This window comes from Alosa sapidissima, chromosome 16 (genome assembly GCF_018492685.1).
Source record: "Alosa sapidissima isolate fAloSap1 chromosome 16, fAloSap1.pri, whole genome shotgun sequence".
Classification (NCBI taxonomy): Eukaryota; Metazoa; Chordata; class Actinopteri; order Clupeiformes; family Clupeidae; genus Alosa; species Alosa sapidissima.
This window is the reverse complement of record NC_055972.1, coordinates 18,714,492-18,737,758: the sequence shown is the minus strand read 5'-3', so window position 1 is coordinate 18,737,758 and position 23,267 is coordinate 18,714,492. Positions and strand designations below refer to the sequence as shown.

General features: G+C 41.0%; 1 protein-coding gene across 1 annotated transcript; it reads right to left on the bottom strand.

The window, feature by feature from the left end:
* Positions 1–9,400: 9,400 nt before the first annotated feature.
* kcnk1b (potassium channel, subfamily K, member 1b) lies at positions 9,401–18,019 on the bottom strand. The gene is made up of 3 exons (XM_042066198.1): positions 17,363–18,019; positions 14,536–14,931; positions 9,401–12,006 (listed from the first exon to the last, which is right to left on the bottom strand). The coding sequence occupies exons 1-3, from the start codon at positions 17,715–17,717 to the stop codon at positions 11,738–11,740; spliced, it is 1,020 nt and encodes a 339-aa protein (XP_041922132.1). The 5' UTR covers positions 17,718–18,019; the 3' UTR covers positions 9,401–11,737.
* Positions 18,020–23,267: the final 5,248 nt, after the last annotated feature.

The window sequence follows — 23,267 nt, the reverse complement described above, 5'->3', positions numbered from 1 at the left end:
CGGGAATCAAACCAAGGCTGACTAATTGTCAGACTAATTGTCAGTTACTAATTGTCAGTTACCATTGCTCTACCACATCTGTTTTGTGTGTGTGTGTGTATGCAGCATGATATCATGTCTAGACAACTCCCCCTTCTTTGGAAGCATTGTGTGAATCTATGTCATCTTGGAATGGTATTCATGTTTAGGTTTCAGAGTGCCTATGTCATTATAATTAAATGTCAGGCTGAACTTAATAGGAATAATAGAGGAATGTAACAAACCAACACAATTCCATTGTTTGTAAGACCCAATTAATTCAAGCTTATCCACCTTATATATTGTCTTCTACGGCCTAGTGCTTGCATCAGCTAGTGGTCGAGCTTAATTGTAAACAAAGATGTCCATGGCAATAAAAGTGCTTGCTTTCATAACTTTACTAATCCCTCCAGCGTCAACTGTGTCATTATTTAAAAGCATGTTTCAAGTCCTGCATGCTCCAGCAGTATCAATAATAAGGCGTACGACTTGGGAACACTGCAGTAGACCTGCTCTGACTGTGAAACTCTAACCCAATGAGAAAATGGCTTGCCTGTGACCATGGCATCAAGGTCCCTCTGCACCAACATGAGAATAACATTTTTATTGGTGTAACACAGTTTGGGGAAAATCAGTGCTATCTGAGGATGTGTGTGTGTGTGTGTGGGGGGGGGTTGACGTTGCCCCCGTCCCCCCAGCAGTAGTGTGTCTGGAACAGTCCTCTGATGAAGTCCTACTGTAGCTGTACCACTGTGCAACACAGGAATGTTAAGCAGAAGGCTGCTAGAGAAAGACAAACATTTAAGTATGCGCACAGCAGAAATAATATGCATTCTTACAGTCTCTTTTATCAGGATGCTGCATATGCCAGAAATGCAAGTTATTTTTTATTTTCATACTCATAGCCATAGCTCTCTGCATTGGTTTAATCTGGCTCTCCTTGCATTTATAGTAACCTTCCCATTGGTGAGCTTAGAGGCAGTGAGTCCAGCTGGTTGCTTCTCTTTAATATCTCTATCATTATCTCTAACCTCAAGGGTTTTTTTTATCGCCATCATCTTCAGCTGACTTCAATAAGAGATAGGGTCTTGACGACCTCGCATATTCCCTGTTTCAACTCTAGCTATTTTGGGACTTTGTGATGTGGGTCATGATTACAAGGAGGAACATACTCTCTGTCAAAGGATCACTTTGACTCAAATGACATGAAAATAATAATAAAAAGGAACTATGTTATAGTACAATAGTATGTTGGGCTTTCTGTATATTTACAGTTTAAAAATAAACTGATGATACTGGTACTTTCTCAGCATCTAGTATATTAGTTGTTTACAACTGTTTACACACATTTTCAAAACTCTGTGTCTATTTTTCAAAACTCCACACACAAAACCCACAACTGCTCACACTGCAAAAAATGAAATCTAACCAAGTGTTGATAATCTTATATTAAGATCAAAAAATCTATTTGGTATTGTTTTTAGTATGAAAAGACTTACCTAGCGCTCTCTCGAAAGATAATTTTGACTTAATTTAAGAAGACTTTGACTTATTTTAAGGAGTCTTATCAAGACAAATTTGCTCAACGCACTGGCAGACAAATTTGCTTGTTTTTAGGACAAATTTGCTTAACGCACTGGCAGACAAATTTGCTTGTTTTCAGGATGAGATGTCTTAATTTAAGAAAAGTTTGACTTATTTTTAAGTCAAATGAGTTCATAAGAAAGTGCTAGGTAAGTGTCTTTATACTAAAAACAATACCAACTAGTTTTTTTTATCTTGATATAAGATTAATAACACTTGGTTAGATTTTGTTAGATAAGCAGTTTTTGCAGCGCACACAAAATGCAAAATGCCTCAAATCTCCATCAAAATGTCGCAAACACATCTTTAAACCAAACATTCGCCTCACATTACATTTTTCATAATATGACATTTTGGATACATCATACACTGTTGCTCAAAACCTAAAGCTCTTCTGTCTTAGGCTTTCTATAGCCTATGTATTTCCATACAACAGTGAAAGTTATGGTATCAACAAAGAGAAGTTAAAAATACACAGTAAAAATGCAAGCAATATTGAAACCAAAAATAGTGATTCTTCACAAAGAATTTGCTGTTGCGAATACAGTATTTTACAGCTAACAAGAAAAAAAGCAAAGCAGAATACAGTGACCACCAGATGTACATGGAGTTTTGAAAACACTGATTTTGCCTACAGTGTAAGACGGAAATGACTCCATACTATCAAATTGCTTTGCTTTTTCAAGACAAGTGTGTGTGTGTGTGTGTGTCCTAAGTGTTCCTAATGCATTTCTGGAGGCACAGAAAAATGTATTGAGCTAATGGTACTGTAACATGGGGACAAACAAAAATAGAGTAAAAAGACAAATTTTACATAAAGTCAACTTTTTGTAGAACATTACTGTAAGACCGATTACTGTAATTTTCAAAGTATCTGCATTGGTTCTGAATATTTCAACCGGAAATCCTCTAGGAGCAGATTGAAAGGGTCCATGCCTATATAGAGAGTATATCTATTCATAGACCTATACTAAGGCAATGATTGGATGGTGTTCAGTAAAGTAAAGAGTGTTTATACATGTGAAGGAAGAGAGTGAAGCACTGGTGATTTAGTGTGGCATTTTGATGGGTTGTGTTTGAAAAACGAAATCAAGTTACTTCCTGTTAGATTTTTGTGTTTTGTTTTTTTTGTGTTGAAAAAAACTGTAAGTGGGTTTTGAGGTGCACCCAGTCCATTACAGTTTTTTTCAACTGCTTACACACTAAATCTTTGCTTGTCACACAATTTTCTAAACATGTCCTCAAAACATCATAACCCGACACCAAATCTGCAAAACCATACACTAATTCTCAGTGTTTGACTCAGTTTTCAATTGACTAAAACACATTTTGCAAAACATCACACACAATTTTCTACCTAACACACAAAAATCAAAAATCTAACAGGAAGTAACTTGATTTCGTTCTTCAAACACAACCCATCAAAATGCCACACTAAATCACCAGTGCTTCACTCTTTCTCTTCACATGTGTAAACACTCTTTACTTTACTGAACACCATCCAATCATTGCCTTAGTATAGGTCTATGAATAGATATATTCTCTATATAGGTATGGACCCTTTCAATATGCTATGTAAAATTTTTCTTTTTGCTCTATTTTTGTTTGACCCCCCCCCCCCCCCCCCCCCCCCCCCACACACACACACACACACACTTGTCTTTGGAAAAAAACAAAATTAGTGTTTTCAAAACTCCATGTACATCTGGTGGTCACTGTATTCTTCTTTGCTTTTTTTCTTGTTTGCTGTAAAATACTGTATTCGCAACAGCAAATTATTTGGGAAAAATCACTATTTTTGGTTTCAATATTGCTTGCATTTTTACTGTGTATTTCAACTTCTCTTTGTTGATACCGTAACTTTCACTCTTGTATGGAAATACATATAGAAAGCCTAAGACAGAAGAGCTTTAGGTTTTGAGCAACAGTGTGTACATGATGTATCCAAAATGTCATATTATGACAAAAGTATTTGTAATGTGAGGCGAATGTTTGCTTTAAAGATGTGTTTTTGACATTTTGAATGTTGTGTGTCATTTTGCTGGAGATTTGAGGCATTTTGCTTTTTGTGTGAGCAATTGTGGGTTTTGTGTGTGGAGTTTTGAAAAATAGACACAGAGTTTTGAAAACGTGTGTAAACAATTGTAAAAAACTGTAAAATGTTCTGTTTCGTTTCTGTTTTTGTACCAATTCCCATTTGATCTGGCAAAGGTGTGCAGCTACAGTAATGGGTGGCCGTGGCTTTTAGCGGTGACAGCTAGTCAGACCTAGTTGAATGTCAAACTGCTGCTTTGCATAGCGTACCCATATGCTGATGTGCCTGGTGAACGGCAGATAATTGGTTGTGTGTGTGGCACTGCTCAAAGCCCCGCAGAGTATTACATGACATTTTCTGTTCAGGGAGCTTCTCGGAGCTCACTCTGAATATGCAGATACTGGCTTCTGTCATTGGAAGGCTTGGTGTGTGTTTTTGATTGTGTGTGTGTGTGTGTGTGTGTGTGTGTGTGTGTGTGTGTGTGTGTGTGTGTGTGTGTGTATGTGTTTGGTTGTGTATGTGTGCGTGTGTGTGTGTGTGTGTGTGTGTGTGTGTGTGTGTGTGTGTGTGAGAGAGAGAGAGAATATTGGTGCACAGAAAGTGTGGTTGTTTTCCTTTGACAGTGATACTGTTGTGTTGCTTGCATGTGTCTGTGTGCTTGTGCTGTTTTGATCTACATGCATACATCATACACATTGGTATGTAGCCAACTTTCTCTTCCAGCTGGCTGCTGCATGACCCTGGCATTTCATTGTGGTTCACTTTTTTTTTAATTATCATCGGATATAACAGATTTGTTATGTTTGTTTACATCTACATTAGCTATTTAAGAGATACTGTATAAAATCCAGTCCAGTGGAATCAGACATCAACAGACAAGACTATGTATAAACCTAGTTATCCCACATATTAGTTGATTTATGGAACTCCCAGAGGTATAGACAGCAGAGGTGTGCAAAATTCCAGAATTTAATTGAAACTGGCTCTTAAATTCCAATTCAATTCTTGAATTTCACTTGCATTTCAATTGAGGTAGCAAACAGGAAGCAGAATTGCAATTTGAATTTTGTACAACCCTGTTAGACAGCACACTCATTCGTTTATTAAAGCTGCAGTAGGCAAGTCTGACAGATTGAGGGGACTTAGCCAAAATTTTGAATGTTTACAACTCTAATGCCCCTCCCCCACTACCACCGAGCATTCCCTCATCAAGTTTGTGCTCGTCAGTACGCACCAGACTGCACCCGGCTGTGATTGACAGTCATATCTCAGACAGTCCTGCTCTGATTGGACCAGAAGAGCCGGGAGCTGTGGAATTTTGCAAAACAAATAACAGGCTCTAGGTGGAGGTAGAAGTGCGGGTTTTTTCTAAAACCGGCTGATTTATGTTGTTCTGTCGGAGCATAGTGTTGGTTTCAGTGAACATGATCAAAAAAATCTTGCCTACTGCAGCTTTAAATTAAAGGTCTCTATTAAAGGTTAGTGTGAGTTTGTGCTGTTTCTAATGTTTCTCTTCTCAGATGGCTGTGTGATGACAGTCTACGTGCCACAGTCTAGTGTCTAACCCTTCAGATGTCTAACAGGGGTTTTGGTCTGAGGTCTGCCACCATCCCACAATCCTTTCTGCACGCACGCACACGCGCACACACACACACACACACACACACACACACACACACACACACACACACACACACAGCACCCACCTTCTGTCTGGACAGGCCCTTATTAGAGTAGTTGGGTGGACGCAAGGGTATGTGCGTGGGTAGGTCTGGCTGGGCATGTCACCGAGCGCCTGACCCCGATGTACAGAAGAGCCCCAACCCCACCCCTCCCCTCCCCCTCGAGGTGCCCAGCTCATGAATGTTTAACAGCATCCACAGGGATGGTTCATTTGGTTTCTCTCTTTTATTTTGAAGTGTGTGCGGGGGGAGGTGTTTAAGATTAGATCCAAGCATGCTGAAACCTTAGCAACCCCCCCCCCCCCCCCCCCCCCCCGCACACACACACACACACAGCCATAGCGTGCTTGCTATACCCGGTGGCATCTGTTAGTGTCACTTATTCTCCAACAGAGTTTTCAAAGGAAAAAAAGTGTGTCCAGTTCCCTAAGGCCAAAAAGCTATTTTTATAAAAGCTGGGATCTACCTGCATTATTATGGTAACAGAAGCCCTCTTCCATATAGCTGTAGTTGCATCATAGAGGGAATGAGTCAAAAAAGATCAAATCATACATAGGTATCAGCTTTGTTAAATACAACTAGAGTTGGTTCACTTACAGGACTCCTCAACATAGATGCCTTGTGTGATGGCACGGTAGAGCATATTTAATACCCTTTCATATTATAAAGGAATTATTCATTCATCATGTTCAGTATTGATATCAATTGTGCATTGGTCTCTTTCATCTGACCCGCTTTTTATCTGAGGGTACCTGCCTACGCTAAAACATTGCTGAACAGAGGGGCCTGCGGAAGATCAAATGAAAATATTTATTATGCCATGGTTTGTGCCGCCATGTCTCCCTTGCGAGTAAATCTTGGGAGCATGCTGCTGTTCCACTTCAGTGACTATGTGACTGGCAAGTTGTGTAATAAGCATGTGTGTGTGTGAGTGTGCATGTGTGTTTGTCCCCAGGCCAGGTTGGAAAAGCAGGACGTCCATAGTGTCTGAGCTTTAAGGGTTATCATATAGGGTTGCTGTTTTTACGGTCATAGCAACCAGGCTGTATTCTGTGGAAGAGGAAAAGACATCCCTGTTGCTGGTTGATACATAACTTGAAATATGAAATAATTTAGTGATTAGTCAATTACAAAAACATTCTAAATAAAATTGTATTTGAAAGTTAAGAATGGGATGCCTGAAAAAGAGGGATATTCCGGCAGACAGAGAGAGAAAGTGAGCACTATACACAGCCAGCAGCCAGAAGCACACAGCACACGTAAGTAAATATTCAGCCCGGGGCAAAAACTTCAGAAAGTGGCTTTCTCTGCTGGAGGGGATGTTTCACTTTTGTGTAATGACAAAATGTCTGATGCAATGCTTATCCCGCTGTCTATTTCAGGAGGAGCAAAAACGGATGAAGTCATGGAAGTGGGTGACATTTGACGGCGGAGCTCTCCAGTGGGTAAGGCTGTGACAGGCCCAGCTGACTTCACGTGGCCTGAGGAGAGAAATGGTGTCTCGTAAACTCCATCTTCCTCAAAAGAGGAGAGAGAAAAAAAAAAACAACATCAACACAGACATAACTGAAAACCGAATTGCTCTTGGAAAATTTGCCCGCAGCTGCTTGTCTCTCTACGCTGGCAGCTACTTATTTATGCCCGATAAGACGCCATCTAATCGAGAAGGCTTGGCCGCTCGGGTAAGGCGAGGCGTCTGCATGTCACAAGAAATAACGCCACTGAGCCGATACTGTCAGGGTGGGAGCACAAAGCCTGCCAGCACTGAAAACACAACCCATCCATCTAACTCCCCCCTGCAACAACCCCCACCCTCTCCCCCAGTCCAACACCCCCAACCTCACTACCACCGTTACAGATTCTAGTCTGCGCTCGTGTCCTCTTTCCCTACTTGTGTGTGTGTGTGTGTGTGTGTGTGTGTGTGTGTGTGTGTGTGTGTGTGTTTGTGTGTGTGTGTGTGTGTGTGTGTTTGTGTGTGTGTTTAAAATGATACAGGCACACTTACACACAGCAAAAAACAGCTGAAATGTTAACTATCTTCCAAATGGACCTACTGATGACAGAGGATGCACTAGCAGTTAGCCTGACATTGTCATAGTCTGATACTGCTCCACTGGGATGTGATTATAGTGCGTGTTCCAACCGATTCAGGGGTTCTTCTTCTCCACAAATGCCTTCTTCTTCTCCAGAAATGCCTTAACATTGTTTTCTGGTTATTGCGGTGTCAATATCTTGTAACAGACGTGATAGAGAAATCTAACCCTAGGAAGAACCGGGAAGAATTAAACACTTTTTATTTAAATGTCAAAATGACAAAGACATCATACCATACTGAGAGTTAATATTTTGTCACTAGGAACCTACATCTGCCCTCTGTCAAACACAGTTGCATTTTCAGCTCTGAACAAAACCGTTCAGGAGTTCTGGTCCGAACCATGACTCCAAACAGCTCTGGTTCGGGCATATACTGTAGTTGCTCCACAACAGAACAAGTCCAGACCGAACTTCCGAGCCTGCAAAAGTGGAAATTACCTCAAATCGAGTTAAAAATGACTCAGAGGAAAGAGCAGTCCCTTAATTAAAGCAATGACCAACAACCAGGGAAGTCTTGGGCGCAAATAGATGGCACCAAATGTGGGCTATATCCTCGGGCAACCACCAAGGGCCTGTGTCCAACAGTGGCAGCAGAGCAGCAGCTAATAAACTCAGTTCAGTGATATGGGGACATTCAAGTGCTAAATGACAACACTTTCTGTATTCTTTTCCAAAATGGCCTTGAGCATCTTAAATATGAGGGGCTTAAAGCTTTTTGTGCATGTTTATGAGTGCACTCCAAAAGCTAGTACAGAAGAAAATGAATGTATCAGTAACCACACATTCTATTGTGTGTTGTGTCTTTGAAGAGAGAGAGAGAGAGAGAGAGAGAGAGAGAGAGATTGTTCAAAGACCATTGAGTTGTTGCTGGTTATGAAAGGTGATGCTTCAACGCTTGGGAGATCAAAGCACTGCTCCTCCTGTTCCTTCTCACCATGGCTTTGCTCATCCTGTGTCTCCTTTGAACTCTTTGCAATTCATCGTTTATTCATAGCTCATCTTCTATTTTTTTCTCCTATCTTCAAGTATCTATCCTAGTTTCTCTGGTTATATTTGATGTGCTTAAATAGGTCCAAAGAGCCCCTTCATCATTTCATATTCATTGCTTTCCTTTGCTAACCTGACTCTCGCCAGATGAATTTCGTTCCTTCTAGCTCCGCCTAGCTCCACTCACTGGGATCTGGGATCGCTTCCGTTGAGTGATTTCGGCACCAGATTTTATGGTAGAGCCAATCAGGACGCAGGGCGGGAGTTTCATAGATGTGACGTAGCGTAGAAGCGACTGTGAGACTGTTCTCAGCGTCACGGGTTAGCTTCGATGTGAGTGGTTGAAGTAGCACGTCAATAGATGACGGACAAGTGGCTTATCCAATCATATGCAAGGATTTTTGATAAGGCCCAGCCTTCTGAAACACCTCTCCAATGGATCGATCCCAGATGGATGAGTGGAGCTAGCCGGAACGAAATTCATCTGGCGAGAGTCAGGTTATTCCTTTGCATGCCCTGTGTCCAATGAGCATTAAGACCAATGAATTCTCCCTCTGCATCAGTCTCTCCCTCTCTCTCTGTCTCTCTGTCTCCCTCTCACTTTCTTAGCATGTCTCACTCCTTGCTCTACACAAGTGACAGCAGCTATGTTTGCTTAAGGCAGCTTCCTCAATAGGTGGCCTCAGTGCCAATCAACAGGCAGGGGGTTAGGACTCTGATTCTAAGGGCCCAGCACTGACAGGGGGTCCCCAGAGAGCCCCCCTGATAATACTATATATTATCGGGGGGCCCAGAATTATTGTCTGTCACAGGGCCCAAATCTTCTACAAGTAGCAGCGCCCCTGTCAACAGGTGTGCCCTTCTCTTCAAAGGTTGCGCTGCATGGTGACATGATGGGAGGGAGTACATTTCCAAATATCATAGTCCAGCAGTCACTGTGTTGGGTAGCTCACATACATAGGTTTTCTGTCCATTTTCAAAAAGAAAGAAAAAACAGGTAGATGGTGAGAGATCCGTATTTATTTTTAGAGCAAACAATGGCAAAAGCACACAAACCGCTGTATTTGCCTGTCCACCGCTGATGCCTGTACTGCATCGGCGGTAATAAATGAGTGTCCTAATCTACATGTAAATTGGTTCAGGTAGGTACACAAATGATTTCATGGGCAGTTAAGTACTTTTGTACTGATGCGGATACAGATCAGGTCAATGAGTTCACAAGACGCTAATGCAGCAAACAGAGGGTTAAATGTAACTAGCTTTGCTCAAACAAAACCTATTCTTTGCTTGTCAGAGCTTTTCTTTCTCAGCTGAACACAAAAGACGGAGAAGGTAAAGATTTTACATTTTTATAAACAATAAATACAGTATGTCACAATACAAACTCTATTCCTCATGATGACAGGACTGAATGTGGCTTTCAGACATAAATATACAATTAGCCTTCATCCAACATTCCAGTCCTTTCTTTCTGAAGCGCATTGCAAAAAGAACAGTGCACCTCAGATATGCTTAACCAAAGAGTGTTCTGCACGAACAAAGACAGCATTTTAAATCCATGTTGTTTAGCCCTAAATGTTCTTTGAGAATTCAAGTGATCCAAAAAAATGGTACCTTGTCAAGTCTTCATTGTACAAATACACATTTTTAAACATTCCCCTTTCTGAAAAATATACACTCATATTTGCACATATTTCAACCATGATTTCAAGCCAATTACATGTTAAATGTAGGGTCGTGCTTAAATAATATTGTAAATGTAACTGCATTATGCAGTCTTACTCAAAACTACCAGTTCAAATAGACCGTAGGTTAAAAAAAAACTGAACTTCCACTTTAAGCTGAATGTTTTTCTTTATTAGTTCCCTCAATTATATCCTACTGAATTGAACTTCCCTTTGTTCCTTCCTGTTTCTATTTTCAGTTCAAGTAGAAATACAGTATAACCATTCAAAACTCATTATAATTTAAGAGTATTCCTTTTTCACAATATGTTAGACAACCAAACAAGATCCCTGAAAATGGATTGAAGCCTACCAAGTCAGATGGAGGGTACCTAAAACCTGATGGTAATCGTTTCATCGAAGCCTTCTGGGACCAGCCCTCTTCCAACTCACATCTGTCGTTGCTAGATGCCTTTAAACACAGTGGATGAGATCCTGATAAACACTTTTACAAAACATGAAAAAAAATAATAATAATAATGCAAGAATATTACAGAATGGTAAAACTATCTAGCTGCTTCCTGTTTGGAATGATCAGGTACACACTCAATGTCCCTTTCTAAACTTCCCTGAAGCAGAATGTCAAGTATATACTTGGGGTTATTCATACAAATGGCTAATAACCTATTAAAATACTTTTAAAATCCTGAAGCTAAACTCGTCTTATGATACTGTTGATGATCAACAATAGTATCACTAATACATAATTACATCTGAAAATCATCGCCCATGATTTTCAAATGTTAAAAATGTCTTGTACATGGGCGTTGATTTATTGATAATTCTAATTTATCATAGGATCACAACTAATGACTGCCTTGATGCACTTTAGAGATTTCACACTAAAACTGTCAGAAGAACTTTACTACAGGGCAGCAAGAACAATAGCCTGGTTTCTCTGAAATGATACCACTCACTTTTCAAATATTTCATGATTTCAGTAATGTTGAACATGCAAGTACATGGGAACTGCATGGTCTTGTATTGATAGAGGAAGTGGTAAGTAAACATATGAGACTGATGCAATCAGTCAAACTTGCCCACAGTACTTCTCATTTATGACTCAACTCTGCTAACTCTGCTAAGTCCCCATACCAATACTAACAGTCAGAAGCATTTCTATGAATAACCCCTCACAGATGGTTTGCGTAATGCTATATTCATAACACAATGAATGGCTCCTCGACCAACAGGCACCACTATAGCACAGAGATTGACGGCAATGATGATGACTGAATCAACGGTAGCATAAACTTCTCTTTTTGCCTACACTACATTATACTACACGAGTTGGAGAACTATCACATAAGTCAGAGTTCCTGGCTGTTACGCAGAGACGCACAGCCCACTGATGTTCTACAGTATGTAGCAGTGCTTATCAGAACATTGGGAATATAAGAACTAACGCTGGCGGAATGTTCTCCAGCATTTGTCAGCAGCAGCACTATGATATTCTCAGATATTCACACATGGCGCTATGATGCTATTGTGCTATGATGCTTTTTGACTGAAGTATCACTTCTTTTTTCAAGTGATTTGTTTTTTGTCCGTTTTCAAGTGATTCTGTTATCACACCTGAACTTTGACCCCCCACAGATTCCCTCGCTCTCTCTTTATCTGAGCATGGGCTCATCGCCGCCTGGCGAGACAAGGTCAGGCACGTCCACGTAGGGCTCGGTCTTGTCCTCCCGCAGCCTGGCGTTGTTGGTGGTGTGGTCGGCCACGGTGGTGAAGGACAGGTGGTCGTGTTCCAGGATGCTGAGTCGGTCCTGCGGCTTCTCCTTCTTCAGGTAGAACATCTTGCGCAGCTGCTTGAGCTGCTGCAGCTCACAGAACGTCTCCAGAACCACCAACATGGCGATCAGGCCCAGCAGCAGGTAGACTGGATAGAGAATGTGGAGGAAGAGGAGGAGGAGGAAGAGGAGGCAGAGATTAACAGTGACACAGAGCAGACAAAATAAGAGACAGATAGAGTGAGAGGGAGGAAAAGGAAATGACAGAAAGACAGAGAGAGAGTGGGAGGGAAGGAGAGAGAGAGAGAAAAAAAATAATACTTGGTTGAGTCATAGAAGACTGAGACCCATATATCAAGTCTAACTACACACAACAGACAGTACGAGGGCGTCATCGTGCGCTAGAGAGAGGGGATGGTTAAACCACGGCGACTGATCTCTTGCCAAATGCGCCCATCCCTCTTGTTTCACATCATTTCCAACGGTCGACCCAAATCAAATGTTCTCACATCCTTGGTCTCTGTGTGGAGGAGAGAATGGACCATCTGCACTTATCCCTCCTACACACACACAATGGCTAAATGGCTTGTCTATCTCTGTTTCTCTGTCCATTTTGTTCTATCACTCAGCCTTGATATTGACCAGCCCACGCTGTTCGGTTGCTTCTCAAAGCATGACCACCAGGGGGAGTGAGAGAGGAGTCTCAGAGAAGCCTTTTTTGCAGTTCCTGTTCTGCCCACAGACACTCCTGCATTCTCTCCAAATCTCCCTCACCAGAGCATGCAGAAGCTTGGGCCTGTTGCTATGACAACAGCCAAAAATCTGTTGAAAGTGCAGGCCTATTTGTCAAATCCCAGTGTGAAACACCACATAGGGGCCTATCAATAATAAACAATATTTGTTAATGTAAATGTAATGTAAATGTATGTAAAACTATATTATTGTAAATGTAAATGTAAATCAGGTCTATAAGCCATGTATACTTGCATATACAAGGAATTTGGTCTCTGCATTTATCCCATCCGTGAATTAGTGAAACACACAGAGCACACAGTGAACACACAGTGAGGTGAAGCACACAGTGAGGTGAAGCATACACTAACCCGGAGTAGTGAGCTGCCTTGCTACAGTGGCGCTCGGGGAGCAGTGAGGGGTTAGGTGCCTTGCTCAAGGGCACTTCAGCCGTGGATGTGGGTATGGGAGAGCAGTGCTCAACCACTTCCCCAGCCCACATTTTTCCGTTTGGTTCAAAATGAACTGGATGATATACATTTGCTATAAATTGAGAAACAATGTTTGACAGACACCAATTTTGACAGGACCATTCATTGAACTTAACAAACAAAGTAGTAAAGTTATGGCAAAACAATATTTTCTCTACATTATGGACCATATGTTGTGTGCTGTTTCCTTCATGACAGGATAGCCTGGGTGTTCCCATGCTGCCTTGCGCGCGATTTGATTCACGCTGATAAGGCAGCCTGGAGACCATGGAGCAAATTTTCGCCTGAGATAGGGGACCAATCACAGAACAAGGGGGAAAGCAAGACGATGATGAGCTATGCACAGACGCATTTGATAGACATGCGTGGCACCCAATAAACGGATCTGGGCATTTTTTTCAAATACGAGAAAATTAACGTTTGGTTCCCAGACCACGTCTCATTGAGAAGTGGTGGCGCTAGCCAGGCTAGACAGGATCAACAAGAGTGTCTAAACTGTGTGGTCTACTGTTACATTTGAAAGTTGTGGTTTTACATCAACAAAGCTTTCCCTTTTAACACAATGGTGTGAAACCTGCTTTTAATCTCAGTTCTCTTTTATAGTTCCATCTCAAAAATGCACTTTCATGGTTGTTACCCAAACAGGAAGTAGCCTACTGTAAGTACTGTACCTATTCAACAGTGTTGCAACGGCCCACTTGAATACAAATATGGGGGAAATCATTGTTATTCTGCTGTTCAAAACTGCTTTTATCTGCTATATTAAAATAAACAAAAAAAGAGAAATGTGCCCATCTCATTCCAAATGCACAGGCCAAGTGCACAGAAGGCATGGCGCACTGAAAACACTGAAAAGACCCCCCATCAAGCTCAAATCTGCCCCTTGCTTCTTTCCAGGGCTGGCTGAGCATTCTGTATTCGGCCCAGGGCTGATCTGGTTCTTATGAAAATGCAGAATTTACAGGAACAGACTTTAGAGAAAACAGGTCAATCTCACACCTGTTTGTGCTGATGGGAAACTGAGTTTGTCCTGATAGTGTTTCACTAAATGATACAACCTGAGTACTGGAAATTTAACCTTAAGATCAACAACAACAAGTGTGCTATGCCCTTGTTACTTATGGATTTCTTCCTTATCTTAACTAACACCATATTTAAAATGAAACGTGATTTCATATAATTTATCACACAACAAACTAGAACTTGCTGGGTTGGGTCGCTGGGTTGCTGGATTTACCATGTTTACCAACCTGTGACATTTAATGCAAAATTAATATTGTTCTTTAAACATACTACTGACACAACAGAACTATGAAACGATAAAACAAGCACTACCTACAGTAACAGTCTTATAGATTATATAGTAGCTCTAGAAGCTAGATATATACATTCATAACCAAGCCTATACTATTCTCTTCTTCTATCAGCAACAGAAGATCAACATCCAAAACTTACCAGTTATTCCCACTTTATAGAATTCACGGAACCTCTGGTTGAAGGCCTCCCCGGGCACATAGTCTCCCAGGCCTATGGTGCTAAGCGAGATGAAGCAGAAGTAGAAGGACTCCAAGAAATTCCAGTCCTCCTCCAGTGCGGAGAAAATGGCCGCCGGGATGAGAAAGAAGCAGGCCACGGCCACCATGGCCAGCAGGATGGCATGGACGATGGCCACCAGGGGCTTGGACAGGCCCCAGTGGGTGTGCACATACGTGATGGGCCGACGCGTGCTGAAGACCATGATCCTTTGCACCACGGCCGTGAGGAAGAGGAGAGTGAACGGGATGCCAATGACAGAGTAGATGATACAGAAGGCCTTGCCTCCACCTGAGAGGGGAGCAGTGTGGCCATAACCTGCATGGGGAAAAAGAGGAAGTAAAGCTGAAATGTTATCATCTGATTTACAACCTGAGGCACATCCTGGAGTGGAAGGAAACCAAGCAATGAGTAAGCTTGGTGTCAAAAATCAGAGATATATGACATATATTTCTAACTTGTTTCCAGTAAGTAGTTGTTCATGGATTATTACAGTCTAGCCAGAAGTCTCAGGGAATAACGGCTGCTTCCTGTCAGCTCTCCCCAAAGACCCGAGTGATTGGTTGACACTGCCACTGTTTACACCAGATTAGTCTGTTAGTGTTAGCTATGATGGTGTTATCCTTTATACATGTAACCACACTAAACAGATGGGTGTGGTTTAGTGCAAGAAAGCATGACTGAGCCATGGTAAAAAGAACCGGTCACACAATATTAATATTATAATTAGGGATGTCAATTGATTAAAAAAAATAATCGAATTAATTACATACTCTGTGATTAATTAATCTAAATTAATCGCATATATATTTTTTGCTGTGAAAGTATTTTAAATATTTAAATTCTAATGAATCATTGAATAATCAGCATTAGTGACATTAAAGTTCAAAAACTCTTTTATTATTATTTTCACTGTTCAAATAATTGCCATAATAATCTATGATATGACCTAATATGCTATGGAAATAAATTCAAAAGTGCTTCGGGAAGAAGGTTTTTTTTTCACATACAAGGCATTTCATTGCAGAGGACTTTATTTTCATCACTTTATTTTTTATCAACACCATCAGGCCGTTTTTTAAAAGTAAATGTTCCAATCAATGATCCAGGCAGCACGTTTTCTTCTCTCTCCATATTACAGTCTAAATTTTACTGACTAGAACGGCTCGGGGTCAAAGGTCATACGGAATCGATTAATCTGCACTAATTTTTTTAATCAGTTATTTTTTCTCAAATTAATTAATCTAAATTAATCAGTTATTTTGACAGCCCTAATTATAATATTGATATTGCTTCATTGTCCAATAGAAACGGCACGGATGCAGAGCACATAAATGTTTGGATTAGTCACAGATTAAGTTACAGGAAAAGGGAATATTACAGCCAAAGAAACATTCCTAAATTACACTGCATTAGGCCTACTCTTAGAGGCAGTGCAACAAAGAAATCTAACACAGTTATGTGACATACATCAAGGACTCTGTGTAACCTCTCTAAATGTGTAGCACCTCTTTGCTAATAGGAATCAAGTTGTGTGAATTCACTGTAAGGGTGGCATGCTAATTAAGCTTCATTTAAGAGTCCTTTCCTATTGTTCTTGACAACACATAGCCTGTGCAAATTGGCTTTTCACTTCTGTAAAAAATAACCTAAATGGGCTAAATAGTTTAGGTAAGAGGATGTACGCTACAACACTGATCTAGCAATCATGTGGTTGGGGGCATAACATAGTGTGTGACTTCCTGTAGCTGCCAGATTGCTGATTTACCATTGCAAAGTAAAACCGTTATTGGCCTAGTTGTCCCAATGGTATTACAAGATGTGAAAGGAATCCTCTCCACATACAGCCAAATTCTACTGAAATTAAGTCACTCTCCATCTCCACCATGACTGTAGCCTACACAGAATGGGTTCAATGGAAATAAAGGTTATCAGTGCAGTTTAAGGGTCTTTCTTCACCTGTCTTGTTCAAAGTTCCCCATACTTCTGTTGTGGAGAAATAGAAACTGTTATCCTGCATTTTGCGTAATGTGAGATAGAGAGCCACCTCTCTGATATAGGTCTTCTAGCAGATCATTATGATTGAGATATCACAACCACACCTAACACAGTGGCTTCACAGTCTAACTTTCACACACACAGAGACTTCCCTTGCATCTCGCCCCTCTGTTCAGTTTACTTTCATCGGCACAATATATGCTGAGGGCATTTCATCCCAATAAGACAATAGCACAACTCAAACAGAATGGAAACTGGGTAAGCTACTATCACATGTTTGTGTAGCTTTTCCAGGCCAGTCATTCAAGATTACCACACTCGGGTAACACAAATGGCAGGTGTCCAGTATCACCAGTCGAGTCGAAGCACGAAAACAAGGCCTGGCAAACAAGTCAATATTGCTCCAAAAAAAGTACATCTTTCCAGTGTAATTCGGGCTATGATAAAGATGTAAAATGAGCAGTAGGCTATTAGAGAAAACAGGAAGCTTACAGTGCCAGAAAATTGATGATTTCACGTTGGAGTCCCTGCCCTAACACATCTATTTAAATGTGTCAGAAAACGTCAAAAGCAGAAGACCAAATAGACAGAAGTAAAACAATGGCATAAACGACCCCACAGTCTTATCATTTTATTACACTCAAGGTAAGCTTGTCCTGTTTGCCAAGCCTATCATGAACCTGTAAAACAATAGGCTATTCTTTCAGACAGGGCCTGTGCAGACCGTCGTCATGAGCCCTGAGACGCTCACCTGTCGTTGTCAGGACAGTGCTCGCAAAAAACAAAGCGGAGGTGAAGTCCCAGTTCCAGTTAGATGATGCGTTGTTGAGGATAGACACTCCGTAGTTACTGGCCTCGAGTGCTTTGGCCAGAAACTCTTCCAACCGCTCTTCAGACAGACATTCATTTTCCTGAAGAAATAGCCTTTTGGCGGTCCTAAGCTCCTGACGCCGTAGGTCCTCATATGGCAACTCCACCGATGAAAACACAACGGCACCGAAAATTAGATATAGAACGTACCCCAAAACTAAAAATAAGAAATACCATGCCGATTTATTGCTTTGAATTAGTCGCACACACGAATTGCTTGCGAGAGACTGGAGCATTTTCAAGGTTTCCAACACGAATTAAAATGTCGATTTTCCCTTTAGATCGTATGCCTAGACTCTGTCGTTCCAATATATTCGTAGGCTATTCACTGTAAATATCTGGCTAAAGCCGCGAAGCATTGATGTCCGCGCGTCTGTGAATTTAGTTTCTTTTCTCTGTAGCCTACCCCCAGCCTTTTGCGCTTTCGCTTCACGGTCATGCAGCGAGCCAGATGATGTGGCGGAGGAGATGCAGCGAGGCTGGACTATGTGACGTCTGTTCCTTCTGTTGCCCACCAGGTAACCGCGGAGTGTAGGCTGCGAGGAAGCGAACTGTAGCCTAACCTTCTATGCCAATGTTTAGCCAACCTAGCCTACTGTAGCCTAGCCTAGCCCATTGGGGGGCAATGTGCATGGACTGTGAGATCAGTTCCTGCCATTCCTACAAATTCATACACATGGGGTTTCTAATGTCTAATAATACTGTTTTCCTCATTTTTGTGTGCCATTCTATTTTATGCCATTGAGGGTTGAACGTATTATAACCATAACCATATGAACATATCTGTGCGTTGGTGTAGAAAAATAAGTCTAGATATTGTGGCCAAAGTAGCAAATATTCAAAAACTTGGTTGTGCAACATCTGCATACATGTGCTTCCTGGTTATGCCTTGTGTGGCTATATCATTATAGTTCCATGTGATATTCAGAGTTGTCTGAGGGGCGTATAAGCAGGGATAGAAGGTGGCACGGGGTGAGCAAAACTGACTTATCACTATCTAGTGAAAAGGTGTCATAGCTTAGTCTACAGTACTTGTTACAGTTTGAATATTGTTTACATAAGTGGTTCTTTTTGTGTGGCGAGTGGCGACCCCCCAAAAAACATTGGCCAAGTCTCGCGACCCCCTTATCTCCAACTGGCAAACAATAGTTTCACTTTGGAAAATATTGTGAGATGCATTAGTGACAGGCAGAACATGTGTTCTTTCATAGCGCTATGTCAACACCAAAGGTACTGTCAATGGCAGCCTTTAACAATCTGATTTATTATTTTCCAATTGATAACTGGCGCTGCTGTGGCAAAAGAAGGCAATGGCATTCTGTCACTGGTAAGCTCACACAGCATCTTTGAGCTAATCATTGCAAGAGGCGCAGGTAGGCCTAAAGATTTGCAGCATCCCCTTTTGGAGGAGCATTATGAAAACACTGAATTGTAAGCCTGCATCTATAGGGCTGAATATCCCAGTTCATGCATATTTGTCTAAAAACATTTAGAAAAATCATTTTGTGACCCCTCCCATAATGTGACCACTCCCTCCGCCACCCCCAGTTTAAGAACCACTAGTTGTATGATCACATAAGATGATGTGTCCCCTTTCACTTTCTTCTTCCATCTGCTTCTCTTCTTCTTATCATGATTACAGCCTTCCCTACAACAATCTACATGTACCTACATGTACCTACAACAATCTACATGTACCTACATGCCTACATGTACATCATCCCTACACCCAATTTCTGTTGACAACAACATTGTTGTGCAATGAAACTGAAATCTAGGCTAAACTACACAATAAACTATAGCCTATAACCTCCGAGGCACTCCACAGATATGACTCGACACATGGAGCTTCCACCAATAACTTGATTTGCTTAGAATATAAGCGTAATTTGAACATGGTAGATCAAAATGCATTGAATATCAAAGTCTCTGATATGTCCATGCAGATTTGTTTGAAAGATATCTCCTGGACATGAAAACATTTTAAATTGTTAGTATACAAGCAGTAATACACCAGTAGCTTATGTTAATGCAATGAAGCAGTCTTGCCTGGGCCCAGATCTCACTGCCCTACCATGGGTTTGTAGGCCCACAAAAGAGGTCAAGAGAAAGAGAGAGCCAGGGGTGGTCCTATATCAGGGAAATTATAGCTGCCTGTACTATTTTTACAGTGACCTCATTTCCTGTCTCTTTTGCAGAAATCACACTGTTGCGTAATTCAGGTTGACAGATCATTTAAACAACTTTGATTGCACACAAAATACGTGGAGCCAGGCTGTTCAGGATGGAGGGCTGCACAGGAAGAGCAACGTAATTTAAGAATGAATGAAAATATATTGCGAGAGCTGTGGCAGTCAAGTATACTGTAGGCTCATCAGATACAAGCACTGCTATATGAACTCAGCAATGGCACTCAAAAGAACTTCCTCAAAAATGAAACAGTTAAAGTTAGAGACTTGAACGAAACAAATGTACTCTTTGGGCTTAAAGATTTGCTGGTTCACTATTTCTTCACTTCCTCTCTAAAAAGACAGATTCAGGAAGTCAGATTTATAGAATTAATCAGATATGGGACTCTACATATATAGCTGTGGTGATATACTGTATGCATAAAAAACAGTTCAAGAAAAGTTACGTAACTGATATAAACCCAGTGCTACCTTATGGTGGTGCTCTTTCGGTGGACTTAGATTCAGGGAATGAAGTTCATATTATATGATGCCTGTGTCTAGTTCTGCTACGTGCTTGAGGAGACCTACTGAATGTGTCACCTTGGCATACTCATCAATCAACTACACAAGTGGTTCAAAGATCACAAAGAATTTCTCAATGAATTTTGCTTATATATTTTTTTACACAATATGTTAAACTAAGAACAGGCAGGAGTGAAGATTCATTCTTTTTTTTCAGCTTCCCTAAAAATAAAATGTGAGGAGAAATTGAAACACATTTTCAGGTATTTGAATGTTTTCATTCCATGTAACTAAATAAGCTTATTCATTTTCCATACAGGGAAAAACTGTGTGTGTGTGTGTGTGTGTGTGTGTGTGTGTGTGTGTGTGTGTGTGTGTGTGTGTTTGTGGTATGGCCAAGATTTATGTGACACAATTGCTTTTTGTAGAAAATAACAGTTCAATCAATGATACTGTATCCTTAAGCCAGGGGTCTCAAACTCAGAACTCGTCCTACAGGCCACTTTCCCGGTGGTCTTCTTGAGGGAAGCACCCTCTGTTATCTCAAACGGTTCTTTAAAGCCCTGATAAATAGGGGTTGCACAAAAATTCCCAAATCTTGCTTTAGGGCACACCTACATTTCTTTAATTTCTTACATCAATTTCTTACATTCTGCCATTGTATTTGAGACGTTTACTTTCTAAATAGCATACAATAATCGCACACTGCACCATAATTAAGTTGTCGCCTCATTATTTAATGATGAAGAATGAGTCACATTGTCTACTTAATTGAAACTGCTGATGCTTCTGGTAAACTTTTCACATTTCGCAGACATTTGCTCATGTGACAACTACAACACATTTGCAGAGAATAGCTGTATTGGTTCCCTTGTGATAATGTCTTTTAATTGTTTTGGTTGGCAGAGCCATTGAAACGCAAAATGGATGTGCAGGCTGAATGTCGTTAGTCTGCATATAAATCAACCAAAGGGTTGCAAGAAACTGTCTTGCAGGCTGGATATGGTTCTCGGGCCGGAGTGTGAGACCACTGCCTTTGCTTTGTTTTTCGTAAACATTTTTCATGATCTTGGAGCCATGTTGCTCAGTAGGCCTCAAAATAATCAGTGTCCTGTGCAGCTTTATTTCTGTGCGACAAGGAATGCTAATAGCCAAGGAGTCATTGGCGGGGACCAAATGTGCATGGTCAGTGAAATCAGTTCCTGCCATATGTATGGGGTGATATGTTTATGTTTTCTTTTAAGCAATAATGTCTAATAATACTGTATTATTAAGGTAGTGTGTAATTTCTCAGAAAAAAATTACCAATAATGACCAATAGTGATCTGTACTTCCATAAAATGTTCTGCATTCTACAACTTTCACATACAGCAAAGTCAGTGTTTTCCTGGCAATTCTCTGTAAGCAAGTTTCTTCACTTAACTGAGATCCTCACCTCGGCACTCCCTTTCTCTGTCAGATATTTCACCATTTAGCATACCATAACAAGTGATTATTTTGAGTGAGTGATACTATAGCCTAACAATTTATGTCTTGATTTTGGGAGGGACATTTTCAGCATTTTTTAATATGGGGGGGATTCAGTGAATTGCTCTCCATGTTGTAGTAATGTGAGCTATGTCAGTGTTAAAATAAATAAATAATAAATACACCTTGGTGTTTGCACATAGTGCTGACTCCTGGCTCTGTAAATGGGCTAGCATACAAACATAATAATAATAATAATAATAATAATAATATAATAATAATAATAATATAATAATAATAATAATAATAATAATAAAGCTTTATTTGTATAGCACCTTTCATACACAGAATGCAGCTCAAAGTGCTTTACATTTGAAGCATGTAACACAATAGTAGTCAGTCAGTCATTATCAATCACTTTTCTTTGCTGTTTATGATATGCTCAGCAACATATCAAAAATATAGAAAATGACGTCATAAGACTGGCAGCCTTAACCCTCTTACCCCCCACAAGCACGCCATATGGCGACTGTGGCAAGGAAAAACTCCCATATTCCAGGAAGAAACCTTGAGCAGAACCTGACTTAATAGGGGGAGCCCATCTGCTTCTGGCTGGCTGCGCCCTCCAATAGTAGCAGATGTAGAATAATCTGAAAATGTAGTCTACAGGATAAGATGAGTTAACTAAAAGCTTTCCTGTACAGGTATGTTTTCAGATCTTTTTTACATGGTGACTCAGACCAAGCCATCAACAATCCCAGCATGGATAAAATATGTGTATAGGCAAATCATGGATCATGAAGGAAATAGAAAAATAAAGTGAAAGGATTATTGGAATATAGGGATTGTCACTAAAACAAATGGCAATCAAATTATGAAGAGTGAACGCAAAATCCAATTCAAACTCCATTTAGTCTCCATGTAAAAACTTGGTGGCCCACCTAATGACAATGCCATCAGTCCATTTGCCTCTTTTATGCTACTGAATGTTCGCTCACTCAACAACAAGGCCTTACTCCTCCACGAAATAATTCTGGATAAAACTTTGGACTTTCTCTGCCTGACTGAAACATGGCAGAATCCCCATGAATTTATCACACTCAATCAAGCCACTCCCTCTGGATATTCCTACATCCAAAAGCCTCGCAGCTGCAGTCGTGGTGGCGGCCTGGCTGTTATACACCGCACTGACATCCTGTTAAAAGAAATCCCAGTCACAACATCATCATTTGAGTGCCTCCACTTCACACTGTCTGGTGCCACACAGCTCCAGGTGGTTCTTGTCTACCGCCCCCCGAAAGCCTCCTCCTGCTTTCTACAGGAGTTCTCGGACCTGCTGGCCTCAGTCTGCCCCATGTCCCCAGCTACTCTCATACTGGGTGACTTTAACATCCATGTAGACTCCAGCAGCTGTTCCTTCGCTGTGGATTTCCTCTCACTGTTGGACTGCTTTGACATTAAACAACATGTACAGGGCCCTACACATGCCAAGGGGCACACCCTGGACCTGGTGTGCTGTGTTGGCATAAGCCCCTCCCATCTCTACTGCACGGACCCGGCTGTCTCCGACCACCAAGCCATCCTGTTCTCTGTCCCAGTGTCCCTCCCTAAGCAGCCTACAAAAAG

Bases quoted from the DNA above. Each gene is read 5' to 3' on its own strand.
- kcnk1b (XM_042066198.1), bottom strand. From the start codon at position 17,717: ATGCTCCAGTCTCTCGCAAGCAATTCGTGTGTGCGACTAATTCAAAGC. The intron at 14,932-17,362 runs GTGAGCGTCTCA...TTCCCCATGCAG, and splicing joins CACTGTCCTGACAACGACAG to GTTATGGCCACACTGCTCCC. The intron at 12,007-14,535 runs GTAAGTTTTGGA...TTCTCTATCCAG, and splicing joins CTATAAAGTGGGAATAACTG to TCTACCTGCTGCTGGGCCTG.